The sequence below is a fragment of the Ictalurus punctatus genome, chromosome 5 (genome assembly GCF_001660625.3).
Source record: "Ictalurus punctatus breed USDA103 chromosome 5, Coco_2.0, whole genome shotgun sequence".
In the NCBI taxonomy this organism is placed as follows: Eukaryota; Metazoa; Chordata; class Actinopteri; order Siluriformes; family Ictaluridae; genus Ictalurus; species Ictalurus punctatus.
In genome coordinates, this window is record NC_030420.2 from 11,447,318 (window position 1) to 11,461,147 (window position 13,830).

Below are 13,830 nucleotides of genomic sequence, written 5' to 3' on the forward strand. Positions count from 1 at the left end.
ACAATCTATAGCAGAGGTTCCCAAACTAGGGGTCACTTGATTTACAAATAGGGTTATGAGAGAAATACACAAACTCCTCTTTTGTCTCATTCATTTATTTTACAGATTAATACCAAGTACTACAAAGATGGATTTTATGTGGGACTATTTTAAAATGTCACTGGGGGTTGCATTTAAAGGCACATTTAAATTAAGAGTGTATGTGCTATTTTAGTCTTATAACTATCCTGCCATGCAGCACTAAGCATAGCAATTCAACAATAAAAATAGACAAATTCCTTTAACTGTTTTTTCCCTATGTTTTCAGAATTTATAAGTAAATTCTTTTGAAGGTAAGGTCAGAGTTTTAGATTTGAGAGAACAGTAGAACGTTTTGAAGAGAAACAGAGCATGTCAGTCTACTTAAAATCACTGTGCATAAAATCGCTAAACATTTTACAGTAACGCTGACTCTGCCCCAGGCTTTCTCGCCCCAACATCAGCACCTGACCTCACTAATGCTTTTTTGGCTGAATGAGCACAAATCTCCACAGCCACACTCCAAAATGTAGTGGAAAACCTTCCCAGAAGACTGGAGGTTATTATGACTGCAGAGGGGGAATGGGATGGGATATTCAAAAAACACATATGACTGTTATGGTCTGGTTTCCACAAATTTCTGGCCATATAGTGTTTATTACATGCATAATAAAATGTTACTAATGCTATGTAGAGTGGTCAAGGCTTGGAGGCATGGAGTAAAAAATTCATTATGTCCATTTGGTGGTATTTGCACAAAAAACTTTGGAACCCATGCTCTATAGACTGTCAACTTTTCCCTTTTATCTTTCACTTCTTTGGACAGTACAGTTTATAGTTCTTGATGTTTAGTATATAATTGATAGGCAACGAGCTTGAACATGTCTCTTGCTTTATTTGGATAATCCAGTTAATAGCTCTTCATGCTTAGTAGATCTATTGATTATTAACTCAACTCTAGCTCAATCAAAGTTTCACATTTCATGTGGTCTCTCGTGGTACAATGCATGACATGTTACTGAGACTCAGTTGAAAGGCTAGTTCATGACATTCTGTAGATGGATAGAATTGTCTAAAGTGGGCTATTCACATGAAGAATATTAAATGTTTCATTCCTCTTTTTGTTTGTGCACCAATGTAGATGTTTAAATATGTGAAACACAGAGAGAATGAGAGAGAGAGAGATCAGCTAACCTTTTGATGCTGCCACACATTATTAACAACATTTCACAGAGTAGGGCAACTTGCTAAATGGCACTACACATGTTGTTTGGGACATTAAACGTCATCACGCCGAACAGGAAAAGTCTTTGTAAATAAACTGGTTTAGGTGTGCTGTGCACAATTCCCCCCAAAAATGTGGATGAAGATTCAACCACAGAATATATCCGTATTATGGAAAATGTATTTAAATCAAGTTTGGAAAAGCTGTTGGAAGCTTGGTGATGGTGGCGCTGAAGTCGAGCGACCGTGGTGTAGTTTGTTTAACGACCGTGGTGTAGTTAATTTATAGCATACCGTTAGATTTTTATTTCTGGCGATTGTATTTAGGTTTCAAACTTCATAAAAGTTGTGTTCACTTGTGAAAATGATCTTGATGGACAAAACGTATTAGTATTGTAAACGTTTGTGATCACAGAGTTTATTTTTTTGCAATAATCAAAAAGCCTATGGGAAAGTCCTATTGGGTTTTTGTGATGCTAACTTCCGGCCTCTGATACAAAATGACGCCATCCCTGCATTACTCTAAGGGTGATTTGGCTGCGTCTCTCCTCCGGTAAACACTGTTATTGCCTTTTCTGCATAGGCCTGAATTGTTTTCATTTGGTTGCATATTGTTATATTTGATTGCATATTTTCATTTGGTTGATGCCATTTTTATTTTTACTTATCCTATATTTTGGGTACAATTTTATTTATATTTTGCTTCTACAAGATGATGCACTTTAAGGACCAGACTAATTTGATGCAAAGATTTGTACATTAGCAGGAATGTAGCACAACATGGACGTGAAAGTAACGGTCTGTTTATTTAAATGTGAAAGTGCAATAAAAATATGTTGTCCCTAAAATCAGTGAATAATAATGATAAATAATCGTGATCTCAATATTGATCAAAATAAACATGATTATCATTTTAGCCGTAATCGTGCAGCCCTATAACAAAGTGACAAAATGTCTGTCACATCTAATTATTATCTAATGTGTCAATCACAGCTATACTAATTAGACAAATACAAATATCAGCTCTGCAGACTACTGTATAACTGAATAACAGCTCTGCAGACTACTGTGTTATAAGAAAAGGCTGTTTTTATGCCAGTACACACACACACACACACACACACACACATTTGTTAGACTTACTTTTAGCGTTTCTCCATCTGCATACAGCACGTACACAGTCACCTCAATATTCTTTTGCACGCTCTTCCCTCCTCTCTCAAAGTCGCCACGCTCAAGAGTCAGATATATATCATTTCGGCTGTCCCCTATGCACACACACACACACACACAATAATACACTTCCTATAGTTATTCACTGTAATATATATATATATATATATATATATATATATATATATATATATATATATATATATATATATACACATACATACATACATATATATACATATATATATATATATATATATATATATACATATATATATATATATATATATATATATACTACTACTACTACTATGTTGTGATATGATATTTTTCTCATATCACCCACCCCTAGTGCTAACACGTTCTTTGAAAATGCTCCAAACCTTCCTGAAATACACATGATGTAGACATGTGCATAATTATAAAATATGAATTTATACTTTAACTGAATATTTTTATACTGTAACTGTATATTTCAGCACCAAAAACAGCAGAGCAAATGCATAACCTTAAATCATTTCATATAGAAAGCTTACGGATATTTTATGGTATTTAAGGAAATATTTGGACCAAATATTGTCATCACAAAAGATATAATAAGCTTTACTTTTGAAGTGGAAACCATACATATCTATGGCTTTAACAGAATGAAAAGACAATCCTGCAAAGCTGCAGTAAGTCTATGTTACATGATTCATTATTTCAGGCCTTCTGAAGACTACAACCTGTAATGTGGATGAGAGAATGTTCCGCAAATTACCATTATACAAATTACAGCTCATACCATTCAAGGGCAATTACTAGTACTAATAGTCCACTATTAGTAATTTAATTAGTTGTGAAAATATTTGCCACATAATATTTCTCTACGTGATTTTTTAAAAAAGTATTTCATCTGGTATTATATCTGGTAGATATCTGGGGTTTCTTTTTTTTTTAACCATTTCAATAAGATATATGAAACATGGCTTCATACCAATTAAATGAATTAAGCAAATGATGAGTGAAAAGATATGTAGATATATATTTGATTACTGGTATTTAATCAATTTCTAAAAAATAATTTGGCACAGTATTTAGGTGAATGATTGAACATTAATGTAATATTTTCATACATAACTTTTTAAAAAGAGAAAACTGAGTATTATATATCTGGTCAATGAATGTTAACAAACACATATACAGTACATCTGGAAACTATTCACAGCGCTTCACTTTTTCCACATTTTGTTATGTTAAAACCTTATTCCAAAATGGATTAAATTAATTATTTTCCTCAAAATTCTACAAACAAAACCCCATAGCATCTCACAAAAAGGTCGCCCACCGCCAGTACCCCAGGGGGCCTATCATGGCCCTTCAGAGATACAAGGCTAGGCCAAAACATTTGCTTAATTATATATGATATTTGATTTATAATTTGATATATGATACTGGGTGTCAAATTCAGGTACCAAAGAGAGTAAAAGTATATATATACTTAATTTTGTATGTATTATTCACACTATATGCACTACATGTTCATACCCTTATTCTCTATGCATTTTCTCATCTGCTGTATCATATTTTTGTGGATTTTGCTCAACGTATTTGGATTGACACATTTGCTCAACATACAGTGCATCCGGAAAGTATTCACAGCGCTTCAATTTTTCCACATTTTGTTATGTTACAGCCTTATTGCAAAATGGATTAAATTAATTATTTTCCTCAAAATTCTACAAACAATACACCATAATGACAACGTGAAATATTTGCAAATTTATTAAAAATAAAAAACAAAAAAAGCACATGTACATAAGTATTCACTTATGTACATGTATTCACAAGTATGTCTTTGCTCAGTACTTTGTTGAAGCATCTTTGGCACCAATTACAGCCTCAAGTCTTTTTGAGAATGATGCTACAAGCTTGGCACAGCTATTTTTGGGCAGTTTCTCACATTCTTCTTTGCAGGACCTCTCAAGCTCCATCAGGTTGGATGGGGCGCATTGGTGCACAGCCATTTTCAGATCTCTCCAGAGCTGTTCAACCGGGTTCAAGTCTGGGCTCTCGCTGGGCCACTCAAGTTGTCCTGTAGCCACTCCTTTGTTATTTTGGCTGTGTGCTTAGAGTCGTTGTCCTGATGGAAGATGAACCTTCGCCCCAGTCTGAGGTCCAGAGCGCTCTGGAGCAGGTTTTCATCTCTGTACATTGCTGCATTTATCTTCCCCTCGATCCTGACTAGTCTCCCAGTTGCTGCCACTGAAAAACATCCCCACAGCATGATGCTGCCACCACCATGCTTCACTTTAGGGATGGTATTGGCCAGGTGATGAGTGGTGCCTGGTTTCCTCCAGAGAGGACGCTTGCCATTCAGGCCAAATTGTTCAATCTTTGTCTTGATCTTGGTCTGAGAGTCCTTCAGGTGCCTTTTGGCAAACTCCAGGTGGGCTGTCATGTGCCTTTTACTGAGGAGTGGCTTCCGTCTGGCCACTCTCCCATACAGGCCTGATTGGTGGAGTGCTACAGAGATGGTTGTTCTTCTGGAAGATTCTTCTCTCTCCACAGAGACACGCTGGAGCTCTGTCAGAGTGACCAATGGGTTTTTGGTCACCTCCCAGACTAAGGCCCTTCTTCCCCAGCTCTAGGAAGAGTCCTGGTGGTTCCAAACTTCTTCCATTTACGGATGACGGAGGCCACTGTGCTCATTGGGACCTTCAAAGCTGCAGAAATGTTTCCGTACCCTTCCCCAGATCTGTGCCTCGATACAATCCTGTCTCAGAGGTCTACAGACAAATCCTTGGACTTTATGGCTTGCTTTGTGCTCTGACATGCATTGTTAACTGTGGGACCTTATATAGACAGGTGTGTACCTTTCCAAGTCATGTCCAATCAACTGAATTTACCACCAGTGGACTCCAATCAAGTTGTAGAAACATCTCAAGGATAATCAGTGGAAACAGGGTGCACCTGAGCTCAATTTTGAGTGTCGTGGCAAAGGCTGTCAATACTTATGTACATGTGCTTCTTTTGTTTTTTATTTTTAATAAATTTGCTAAGATTTCAAACAAACTTCTTTCACATTGTCATTATGGTGTATTGTTTGTAGAATTTTGAGGAAAAAAATGAATTTAATCCATTTTGGAATATGGCTGTAACATAACAAAATGTGGAAAAAGTGAAGCACTGTGAATACCTTCCGAATGCACTGTATCAAACATCTGCCATTCCTACCTGGTAGAATGATATCAGGAAATCCAAGTTTACGTGTAAGAGTCACAGCCCCATTGAACTGCATCTGATTTTCTCTTCGCAAGGCATCTAGATCACCACGGAACAGCTGCAGAGATACTATTAGACCTAAAAAAAAAAAAAAATTAAAACACACACACAAAGAGGGACAGAACCTCGGAAGAGTTTTCCACCTTTTAGTGAAATTTGCTATGTGGGAGTACATCTTCAGCAAATGACATTTGCCATTAGTACTTCCCTCAAATTACCATAATTGGTGCTCGGGGCTGAGTATTTCGTGCTGGACTTTCGGATGATGTTCTCATGGATCTGATACCACTCACTTTCATTGTTACAGCTAAAGAAAAAAAAACATAACAAATAAACAAATATTAAACATATGAGGACAGATCTTACAATAGCGCATACACCCATGCAAACACTTGAACACACTCACGTGTAGATTTTTAGCACAAAGTCCTTTTCCTCTTTTGGGTCTGTGATGGAGCTGAAGACATCACTCATGGCCAGGGCAGCACAGCCATATGGTCTTCTGTACTGTACATGTGGGGGGCCCTTCTTTGAGTCATTTAGCAACATACGACCTTCACACACAAAACAGATCGACCACCAAGAAACATGCAAAATAATGCGTCAAAAGCAGGGACTCTGGCACCAAGTCACTATTCAGTATGTGATACATGACAAAATGTTTCTTGATTTTGGCTCTGCACTCCAGTATACTGTTTTTATTTCTGTAAATGAATTAACAGTTTGATTCAAATGCATATATGTTGATACCAGAAGGGATAATGGACCTTTTTATACACAGTTAGCAGTCTGTGTCTGCTGAGTTGTGTCTCAGCCAGCTGTAGGCTGATACATTATCATTTCATACACATGAGAGCTAAGGTAAGGTATAAAGGTATAAACCAAACAAATGGCATTTCCAGTAAAGCAGTCTATAATAAGGTCACTCAGAGTCTATTTCCTTTATTCATCATCGTTGCATATGTTAGATGATCTTTAGAGTATCTGCCTGATCAAACACACATCTGGTCGCAGTCCATGTCAATTTGAGCATAACGTATGAGCATAAATAATGTTAATAATCACAATTGTGACAATAGTGCCAATATGCAAGCTAATTTGACATTTTGAATCAGAATACACATACTTGGCTCTTAGTTAGCTTTAATCTCTTTAGTCCTTTAGTTGAGAGCACATCCATGCTCTCACATGGAAATTGAGTCTTGGGCTATTCAAAGGCGATTTAATAGAATTTAACCTTTTTGAGGTTATTAGGTAATTCCATATTAACAGCAAAACACGGCAGATGCCAGATTAGTGGGTGGGAGCTTTTGTTGAAGCAGTTGATGTTGATTCATCATTTACGCTCAAATCACTATTTGTTTTGATGTTTTTCTATGACAGTTTCCTAAATCAGATCTGTTCATGTGTTATTTCATGTGCTCAAATATGTGTTCATTTAATTTCTACAGAATGTTTGTTGTTTTAATAATGAGACCTTAATGGTGAGCTGATCAGTAACACATAGCCTGGTAGACCACAGGAGAACAGAGCAGTCAATGACAAGAAGACTTTTAGCCATGACAACAACAACAACAACAAAAATCTCCTTTCAGTTGCTGGATAGATAAAGGACAGTATCCATAATGGAGCTATAGATGTGTCAAAAATGCTATGAAGATTGTAAGTACCATTATAATGAATATCTATGTCTGGATCAAAGGGTTTAGCAAAAGACGCAAACCAGTCTCACCAAACAAGTCTCAGAAACAGAAAGATTTTTTTTCCTTCCATTTTTAAAGTTTGCTTAAAGACTTAAAGTTAAGCAATGTTTATTTTTATAGACCTTTTAACAATGAACATTGTTTCATTGTCTCTTCTGGGTGACATGGTATGGTTGAACTACTACAGAAATACAGTTGAAAAGAATAGAAAAAGCAAAAATACTTAGTGTATTCAATAGATGTTTGATATTGTGAATAAGAATCCCCAAGACAATATTCATGATTATAACAATAGTTCAAAGGAGGTACAAATCTACAGTATTCATGTAAGGCTAGTCGCTGGAGGAGTACAACCAGGAGCCCCTTATTCAGTGATGCATTACACATCCCTAGAATCTGCCAATTTCTTTCTGAAAAAAAAAAGAGATGCAGGACTCAGACCGTCCGTGCATTGATTACCAAGTACTTAACCAGGGGACCAAGAAATTCGATTACAACCTGTCTTTGGTGCCAGCCAAACTGGAACAGTTGTGAGTTTTTACCAAATTAGACTTGATCTCCACAGCCATGGGGCACTAAGTAATTATGCCATGCCGCCATATGGCCTGGACAGCAATGCCACCGTTTTCTAGGTGTTAATCAGTGAGATGTTCCACAACATGCTCCACAGGTATGCAGTAGTTTACACTGATGACATGCAGTGGTTTACATTGATGACAATACACTTGGTGTATTACTGCAAACTGGAGGAGTATGTGAGTCATGTGAGTTCCATGTTTATGTGACTTAAGAATCATGATGCAATCCTAAGCAACTGCATGAATTTAACTGTGGCTAAATGTTGATCCTGTTTGTTGGAAGTAAGTCTAAGAATGTTTTCCCCACATTTTCTCCCTATTTTGTTCATCTGTGTATTCCCACCCACTAGCCAGCTCTCCCCTATCATAAGGCAGCAACCAATCGTACGACCTCTAAGACATGTGAAGCCAGCCACAGCATCTTTTTGAACTGCTGTTCATTCTCGTCACAGGGCAGTGTAGCACTGAGGAAAGCAAAATTCATACATTAGGTCACAGATGCCAGTAAAACGCTACTATCACTGTGATTGACAGGGGAGAGAGAGTATACAGTCAATTTCATCCAGAGACCACAGGCAATTTTTTTTTCCCTTGGCTCCCTTCAGAATTGTCAAGATTCAGTCTTGTGATCTCCTGATGGTAGGACAAACAATTTTCTGTTGTGCCACTGGGAGCCAAGTATAAGAAATTTGATAACATAACTCCTAGGACCTGCTGTGAGCTTTAAGTAATTTGATTAACACTTTTATATATATTTTAGTAGTAATTCTGAAACGCTTTATGTTAAGAAACCAATAAGGAAACTATATGTGATGCTCCTTTATCTGGACAGAAACACCTCCAAGAAAGTGATGCTTTCAGGTCCTTGTTCTATTCTCCAACTACAACCATGCCCACAAACATGGGTTAGGGCTGAGACTGGACAGTGGTTGCATTTAAGTATGGCACTACTGCAATGCAATGATTAAAGCAAAATGTTATGCACCCGGGAATTACTTTCACTGCTAATGGAAGTCAGCATTTAATTTTTTAAAAAGCAGTAATCTGCTATTTGTTTTTCACTGAAAGCATTAGTGAATTAAGAGAAATGCAAAAGTTTTGCTTTCCATTGTGCAAAGGATGTCAGTAATGAAAAGCAATACATTTTGGTTATAGTATTTCACAGTGAAATGCAATGCAGCTGCATGGATTGCTTTTAAAGGCAGATTACCTTTACTTCTGACACACATCAGCATTTAATCCCTTGCTGATTAAAGAAATAAAGCAAGCTTTTCAGTGTGGTAATTGTTCTGCATGTCACTAATTTTTTTGGCACAGGTTTTACATTGGATACATTTCCTGACACAACCTTCTATTATCTGGGCTTGGGACCAGCACTGAGAGCAACCCAGTGGTTGGGTTGGTTCCCTGCCCGGGAATCAAACCCAGACCATGGGAGTGAGAACACGGGATCCTTAGCCACAGGACTACCAGGGAGTAATGAAAAAAATTTTAAACATACAGTGTGAAAAGTGTTTCTTTTTTTCACTGGTCAAATTACATTTTTTCTGGTCCAGTATCTTCTTCATAGAGTAGAAGTACTTTTCTCTTGTCAGAATTAAGTAGGAGAAAGTTAGTCAGGATCCAGTGTCTAATTTTAACTGCTAGAAGTGTCTAACTTTAACTGCTAGATAACTGCAAAAATTGAAGGTGTCATGTACAAAGGGAAGAGTTTATTAATTGTAACAGAGGTTCAGTTGCTTCTTGTAATAGTTCTTTAAGAAAATGCCTAGGTATCAGATGTACTAAACAAGAGGAAAACAGTGAAATAAGTTCAGTATATCTGATTTGCTAAAGGATTCCAACTGTTCCAATGATGTTGATATTGGTTTCTATATATTTCTGCATCAGACTGTCTGAAATTCATACTTTGAATTTTTGGTCTACTGTTTTCAATTTTATAATTTCATAAAGTCATCACTAAACATACTATTGATATATACTTATCAGCCATAACGTTCATACCACCTGCCTAATATTGTGTTGGTCCCCCTTGTGCCACCAAAACAACCCTGACCCACAATGGCATTGACTCCACAAGACCTATGAAGGTATCTGTCACCAAGATGTAACCGCAGATCCTTTAATTCCTGTAAGTTGCGAGGTGGGGCCTCCATGGAACGGACTTGTTTATTCAGCACATCCCACAGATGCTTGATCGGATTGAGATCTGGGGAATGTGGAGGTCAAGTCAACACCTTGAACATGTTGTCATGTTCCTCAAACCATTCCTGAACAATTTTTGCAGTGTGGCAGGGTGCATTATCCTGCTGAAAGAGGTCACTGCTATTAGGGAATACCATGGCCATGAACGGGTGTACTTGTTCTGCAACAATGTTTAGGTAGGTGGTACGTGTCAAAGTAACATCCACATGAATGCTGGGACCTAAGGTTTCCCAGCAGAACACTGCCAGAGCATCACACTGTTTCTGCCTGCTTGACTTCTTCCCATTGTGCATCCTGGTGCCATCTTTTCCCCAGGTAAGTGACGCACACGCACCCGGCCATCCACATGATGTAAAAAAAAATGTGATTCATCAGACCAGGCCACCTTTTTCAATTACTCCACAGTCCAGTTCTGATGTTCATTTGCTGATTATATTTACAGTGGGGGAAATAACCATTGAACACGTCAACATTTTTTTCAGTAAATATATTTCCAATGAGGCTATTCACATGAAATTTTCACCAGACTTTGGTATTAACTGAAGAAATCCACACATATAAAGAAACCCAAAAATTAAAGTCCATGAAGTTATGTGTAATAAAGAGGAATGACACATGAAAAACGTATTGAACACACTAACTGAAATGTATTTAATACTTAGCCGGAGAAGCCTTTGCTTGTAATAACAGCTTCAAGACACTTCCTGTATGCAGAAATTAATCAGCCACAGTATTCAGGTGTGATTTTGGCCCATTCTTCTAAACATACTGTCTTATGATTGACTGGGCCATTCTAACAACTTGATTTTTTTGCTGTGATGCCAATTGAAAGTTTCCTTTGCTGTATGCTTTGGATCACTGTCCTCCTGGAAGGTCTACCCACGTCTCACCTTCATCATGCTGGTGGATGGAAGCAGATTCTTCTCAAGAATCTCCCAGTAAAGTGCTCCATTCATTGTTCCTTCATTTATATGAAGTCTGCCAGTACCATTTGATGAAAAACAGCCCCACACCATGATGCTTCCACCTCCAAATATCACTGTTGGAATAGTGTTTTTAGGGTGATGTGCAGTGCCATTTCTTCTCCAAACATGGTATGAAAGCAAAAAAATTAAATTTTTCTCTCGTCTGACCCAGTATTTCATAGGCTTGTCCAAATGAGTTGTAGCAAATTTTAAACGAGCTTTGACATGCCTTTTCGTTAGTAATGGAGTCTTGCGGGGTGAGCGTGAACAGTGAACTGCATTGCCTATTGTTTTCTATGTGATAATGGCACCTGCTTCCTCCAAGTGTTTCTGGAGCTCTTTCTGAGTGGTCCTTGGCTCTTGGGCTACTCTACTGACTCTTCTTCTCACTGCCTGGCCATAAATCTTGTGAGGAGCTCCTGTGTGTGGCTGGTTGATGAAGGAGTGATGTTGCTTTCATTTGCGGATAATGGCCCCAATAGTGCTTACTGGAAGATCCAGAAGTTTTTTAATATGTCTGTATCTGATTCCATCAATATGTTTTGCAACAATAAGGTTGTGAAGGTCTTGGGAGAGCTCTATGCTTTTACCCATCAAGAGATGTTTCTTGTGTGACACCTTGGTAATGAAAAGCCTTTTTATAGACCATCGATTTACTAACCCAACTGATATTAATTTGCACAGATAGGAGGTATAACTACTTTGTGACTACTTATGGATTTCAGCTGGTTCCTTGCCTTGAAGAACTGCTTTTTCTTAGCGTGTTCAATAATGTTTTCCTGCGTCATTCCACTTTATTACACATAACTTTATTTATGGATTTTAATGTTGTGAATTCTTTATATTTGTGGATTTCTTGAATTAAGTTCCCACAGTATTATGTCCCACAACCCTATATTCCCCATAGAAACAGCATGCCAACCCTGAGTTCCCAGGCCAAAATTGGCCCCAAAATCAACATTTTAATTTTAACATTTTTAGGCCTTGAACTTATAATAATGTATTTGTGTAATATTACTTTGAAAATGAAGCAGTTCAGTGTTTTTACTCCCCTTAGAGTACAAATCTTAACTAGAGAAATTATGAAAAATGCTCTCTAAAATCCTTATACTCATTTAGAAGTACCATACAAGCATCAGCGTGGTGAATGCCTTTTGAACAAATGCATTTTAGCGCCAAAAGTCAACTTTCTGGTGATAACCAGACCAGCAGGTACTGTTTTCACAAATGCACAGAAATTGGTCGTATTCCCGACAACGAAAAACAGTTTTTGATTCCTTGTGGGGGTTGTTCTTCTTTTCAACGGAAGGATTTTCTTGGCGAAGTGTCTAGCCTTCTCACTATCAGTTTCGGTTTCAACATTGCCTGAACTTTCACTGCTGTCACTATCTAGAATCCTTGCTCTCGCCTGTGTAACTGTGTATGTTTTCTTTTTTTTCACTGTTTTAGATGTACCTGTGTTCACTGTAGGTGTAACTTTAGCTGGAACACGATTAGCTTTTCGCTTTGGCATTTTTAGTTTCAACAACATTCACGCCTGGATCAGCTTGATCGTAATGATGGCGTAATAACGTCATGATGTCATCAATCTACTGATGTCTGATGAAATTTTCATGTGAATAACCTCATTGGAAATATATTTACTGAAAAAACTGTTGATGCATTCAATACTTATGTCCCCCACTGTATGTGCTTTCGGCAGTGGACAGGGTCAGCATGGGCACTCTGACAGGTCTGCAGATACACAGCCCCATAAGCAGCAAGCTGCAATGCACTGTGTATTCAGACACCTTTCTATCATAGACAGCGTTACCTTTTTCATAAATATGTGCTACAGTAGATCTTCTGTGGGATTGGACCAGACTGGCTAGCCTTCAGTCCCCACATGCCCATGACTCTGTCGCCGGTTCACTGGTTGTCCTTCCTTGGACAACTTTTGGTAGGTACTAACCACTGCATACCGCGAACACCCCACAAGACCAGCTGTTTTGGAGATGCTCTGATCTAGTCAGAATTTGGCACTTGTCAAGGATCCTTACACATGCCCATTTTTCATGCTTCCAGCACATGAACTGCTTGTTCACTTCCAGCCTAATATATCTCACCTTTTTACAGGTGCCAATGTAATGAGATAATCAGTGTTATTTACTTTACCTGTCAGTGGTTTTAATGTTATAGCTAATTGGTTTATGTGCTTCATTAATTTTGCTACTGTACTAAATGAGAGTCTAGGATCATTTTTGCTATCTTCAATTAGGGGGATGAGATTCCCCCACAACAAAATGTTGACTCTAAGTAATCAGGTATATATAGTTGTGATGCCTCCTCCTCAGCTAATTAGACAAGGGTGATGTACATTACTGTATTCAAAAGGACTAACCACATTTACAGCTATATCCTCATTTGGTCTAATCAAAGTCTGTTAAACAAAGTACACTAAATCCCTGATCTGTTATATTTTCATTTATAATAACTGTTTTAAATGTAAGGGATTTAATATTTAGATAACAGTATGTTGCACTGTGTAAATTTGCATTGAGATTTACACAGGATAATAGGTCAGTGATGGGTTACTTTATGTAATGTAATGTTGTAATGTTTTCTTCCTACACCTTAGCTGCCAAAAGTGGCTGGATAGCATATGCCCTCATTACCACCTTCCATTGTGGCATGTGAAAAGAGGTGCAGGGTGAGCTGTCA

General features: G+C 37.7%; 1 protein-coding gene across 2 annotated transcripts in view; it reads right to left on the minus strand.

Moving 5' to 3' along the window:
- The window catches only part of LOC108266029 (dedicator of cytokinesis protein 3), an 86,600-nt gene that overhangs the window by 48,229 nt on the left and 24,541 nt on the right, over positions 1-13,830 (minus strand). For both annotated transcript variants that reach the window (XM_017468971.3, XM_017468970.3), the window contains exons 12-15: positions 6,086-6,233; positions 5,898-5,986; positions 5,632-5,757; positions 2,386-2,510 (exon numbers count right to left, since the gene is read on the minus strand). In XM_017468971.3, the coding sequence (XP_017324460.2) occupies positions 2,386-2,510; positions 5,632-5,757; positions 5,898-5,986; positions 6,086-6,233 (488 nt within the window). The remainder of the gene's footprint in view (positions 1-2,385; positions 2,511-5,631; positions 5,758-5,897; positions 5,987-6,085; positions 6,234-13,830) is intronic.